Source organism: Triplophysa rosa, unplaced genomic scaffold (assembly GCF_024868665.1).
Source record: "Triplophysa rosa unplaced genomic scaffold, Trosa_1v2 scaffold675, whole genome shotgun sequence".
NCBI lineage: Eukaryota > Metazoa > Chordata > Actinopteri > Cypriniformes > Nemacheilidae > Triplophysa > Triplophysa rosa.
The window spans coordinates 1-4259 of NW_026634692.1; the positions used below are offsets into that span (position 1 = coordinate 1).

Sequence of the window (4259 nt, forward strand, 5' to 3'; positions counted from 1 at the left end):
GAAGTTGTTCATTTCTAATTTGTTTCAACTCATTTTGTAAAATTAAATCGTGAGTAAATCGTGAATAAATCGCATCGTGAGATCAGAATCGTGACTTGCATCGTGAGCTGAGTGAATCGTTACATCCCTAATCAGCATGTCTGTCGTTGCACCGATCTGACGGTCCCGCTCTCCTCAGACGGTCAGGTGTTCGTGTGGGGGGAGAACGCCAGCGGTCAGCTGGGATTAGGGAAGGGAGAGCCGAGCACTCGGTCCCCGCAGCCTCTCAAATCTTTGGGTGGGATTCCACTGGCTCAGATCAGCGCTGGAGGAGATCACAGCTTCGCTCTGTCCCTCTCTGGAGCCGTGTTCGGCTGGGGGAAGAACAGCGCCGGGCAGCTGGGACTCAATGATGAACTAGGTAAAGCTGACAGGCGGTTGACAGTCTGCTCTAGAGTCCACTCGGGTGTTAATAGCAGGCGTAAATAGGGTCTAGCTTTGCAGTCCCTTAAATATTTTTTAAGTTCTTTTTTGGCCTTTATAGCTTTGCTTTTTAGGACAGCGATCATACGGCGAGAGAGAGGGGAACACTCTGGAAAAGTCAAGGAGAGGACCATGAGCGAGACAGCACACTTGGCAGATTTTTTGTTAAATTCCACTGTAGCGTGCCAATATAACACAACACGATTGTCTTGTGTTGTCTTATTCTTGTGTGTGTGATCTCATAGATCGGGCCGTTCCCTGCCATATTAAGTTTCTGAGGTCACAGAAAGTCGTCTTCATCAGCTGTGGAGAGGAACATACCGCTGCATTAACTAAGGTACCGTACATACTGTAGATGAACACCTAATGCAACCCAGTTGTCGTTTCACAATAGTGGCCAAATGTGATGTCTGGGGTGGCGTTTTTGTGCAATATTTGCTTTTATGCGCTCTTGGGTTAGGTTAAAACATCAAAATGTGAGGTCGATGTTACAAAATGGACAAAACACTTCAAATGTAAGGTATTTATCGGACAATATTATTTGTCAAAAGAGCAAACTACAGCATATAAGGGAATGTGGGTTTTATTCTAATATACAAAAAAAAAAACAGAGAAAATCATTAAGCTCACAGGGAATTAAGCAAAAATTTATTATAATTACATCTTTTTAAAGAAATTTTGGTCCTCTTGTGGTAATATTTTGGAGTCGATCTTCTGGGCTGTGCAGGTGTGTTGTGTGTTATATTTAAGCCTCCTTAAAGTCTTAAGTTAAATTTAAATCTGAGCTTCAGTTCACACTCCAAACACATCAATGCAACATAAATACAACATTTTTAATACATCTTTAATAAACTATTTGAATAAAGAGCAAAGATGTCAACTGTCCAAAGTTGAACAGTTTTCCATATTTTACCATCCTGTTAAGTGCAAATTTTAGCAATGATTTAATGGTTATATTAACCCCGCAAATGTTTTTATATATAAATTATTCAAATTGAAATTGTTATTTGCTTTCATTACTCACATTTTATCCACTTGCAATTTTACAGTAAAGTAAAAATAAAAGTAGGGCTGTCAAACGATTAATCGCGATTAATCGCATCCAGAATAAAAGTTTGTGTTTAAAAAATATATGTCTGTGTACTGTACATATTAATTTTGAATAAACACATACACATACATGCATATTCATAAGAAAAATGTATACATGTTTATATATACAATTTTAATATTGGTAACTATGAATAAATACATTTCTCCTAAATATATATGCATGTATGTGTGTGTTTTTGTGTTTATAACTACAAAATTAATATGCACAGTACACAGACATATATTATGTAAACACAAACTTTTATTCTGGATGTGATTAATCGCGATTAATCGTTTGACAACCCTAAATACAAGTAAAGTAAAAGTAAAGCAAACTAATGTAAAGTAAAATGAAAGTAAAGTCAAGTCAAAATAAAAGTAAAGCAAAGTAATTTAAAAAGTAAAGTAAAAATTCAATTAGATTGTTTTAAATTAAAATTTAATTTTACTTTACTTTACTGTACTGTTCTTTACTTTTATATTTTTGTTTTACTTTTTACTTGACTTTACAATAAATTAAAATAAAAAATATTTTATTTTCATAGATGCTTCCAAAAAGAAAGCGAAACAAAGCAAAAAACAAAGCTCTAGTTCCAGAAGGTATTGAAATAGAATATACGAAATAACTGGAAACATTTTTACCATATACATTTATTTTCTTGCTGCCTATTTTCAAGACTCGAGGTTTAAAAATAAAATCAGGAAACTATTCATAAAGATGTGAAAGTTGTTTTGGGGTCAGTTTTGAGCTTAACAAGAGGGTTAAGTTAAATTGTGTCTGATTAAATGCGAGATGTTGAAAAACAACACATTTTTTATTTTCATGCCTGAGTTTGGTCATTGCTGTGTCGTGTTCGCTTCAGGAAGGAGGTCTGTTCACATTTGGAAACGGTTTGAGAGGACAGCTGGGCCACGACTCCACACACAGCGAGCCTCTTCCACGCCGAGTCATGGAGCTCATGGGTACTGAGGTGTCTCAGATCGCCTGTGGACGGTAAGAATTTCACAATCCATCTGTTGGGCCTCTGTCTGTCGATCTGTCAGTCTTCAGATAGGCACACGCATTTCTCTTTGTGCGTTCCAGGCATCACACCCTGGCCTTCGTGCCCTCCACAGGTCTGCTGTACGCATTCGGCTGCAACGCCCAGGGGCAGCTGGGCACCGGCCTCATAGGAAACTCCAAGAGCCCACTTCCTGTCCGCAACAACCATCCCCTGTGCACTGGAAATACACACACAAGTATGTGCATCTATCCCATTGTGAGACATGATTACGTTGACGGATGAGAATATCAAATGACACTTTATTGCTTCCGATTGAAGAATAATAGCTTTGAACAAATCACTTGTGTTGTTACGTAACTGCCGAGTGAACTTAATATCTTCTCTGTGTGCAGAAGCAGAACGCTACTACATCAGTAAAATTCACAGCGGAGGCGATCACAATTTCCTCTTGTTGTCTAACAAGGAGGTAATCCTGCCATTTATCACAGTTATATCAGCAGAGATGTAAAACACAGATGGTATTATAGTACTTTGATAGGTTTATGCAAATTACTATGTTCCTTAGGGGTGTTAGCCGTGTACCTGCTCACATTATTGGGTTATCTGTGATGAATGTATAAACAACTGTGTAATAATCTACATGGAGTCCACATGGAGGCGCTGTAACCTCAGTATAATGGAAATACGTACATGGCAAACAAAGCTGCTGTTGTTGTGTTTAATTGAATTTTTTGTTTAGTTGCTGTTCAGGGTAATTAGGAATAAGGACTCATTCTAGGACACAACATTTGTTTGGTTTGTGCTGTAGATATGTTGTTATATTTCTGTGTGTGTGTGTGTGTGTGGGAACAGAGAACGTGTTGTCCCGAGGATTTTCGCATTATGAATACCACCAAGAGCATCACGCTGATTAATTCTGAGAGTCTGGACAGCTGGAGGATAAAACTCCACGACAACTGCGATTCAAGCATCACAAAGTGAGTCTGTCATTTGTTTGGTAGGCAGTAAATAGAGTTAGGTTAAGAGCTCAGCAAACGGTGCATCATCTTACAATGTAAATTAACTGCATTGGATGAATTTAACAATGCACGTAAATGACAAAATATGAAGTACTTCAAAATGACATATATATATATATATATATTGAGTAGTAATGTGTGATTTAAGGTACATTAACTGTAACAGTACTTAAAGGAATAGTTCCACCCTAAAATAAACATTTTCCCCTGGCCATAATTTTCTCACCTTTTGCTATTCCAGATGTATTTTTTCTTGTTTTCAGTTGAAAGCAAACAAATAAAAACATTAAATAATACATTTTAAATGTAATCAGTTTTATTCATTATTAAATAAATTCAGTTTTGAATTTTTTTAAGCTAAATTGTTTTTTATTTGATAGGAAGTTATATTAGAGTTGTATTTGATATGGGTCTCAAAATCACACACACATATTAATAAATGTATTACGTTTATGAATACACACAAAAGTATAACAACAATTATAAATGTCCTAAGTTTCTGAATTATGAATGTCCTTGTGACTGAAAATTGTTAATATTTGACTTTAAAACAGAGTTATTATAGTTTTCATTTGAGTTTTATTTCGTTTTTTGTTTTTTTTAATTAGCTTTTATTTTTAGATCTTTAGTTTTTATGTTAATTTTAGTTAAAGTTTTAGCAATTTTAGTATATGCTTTTGTC

General features: G+C 35.9%; 1 protein-coding gene across 1 annotated transcript; it reads left to right on the forward strand.

Annotated features, from left to right (window-relative positions):
• Window positions 1-135: 135 nt before the first annotated feature.
• LOC130551135 (probable E3 ubiquitin-protein ligase HERC3) lies at window positions 136-3535 on the forward strand (the record flags this gene model as incomplete). The annotated part of the gene is made up of 6 exons (XM_057328682.1): window positions 136-400; window positions 708-799; window positions 2418-2548; window positions 2639-2793; window positions 2951-3024; window positions 3411-3535. Coding segments are annotated over 6 exons (842 nt in total), but the record flags the coding sequence as incomplete, so codon positions are not given.
• Between the last annotated feature and the right edge of the window lie 724 nt (window positions 3536-4259).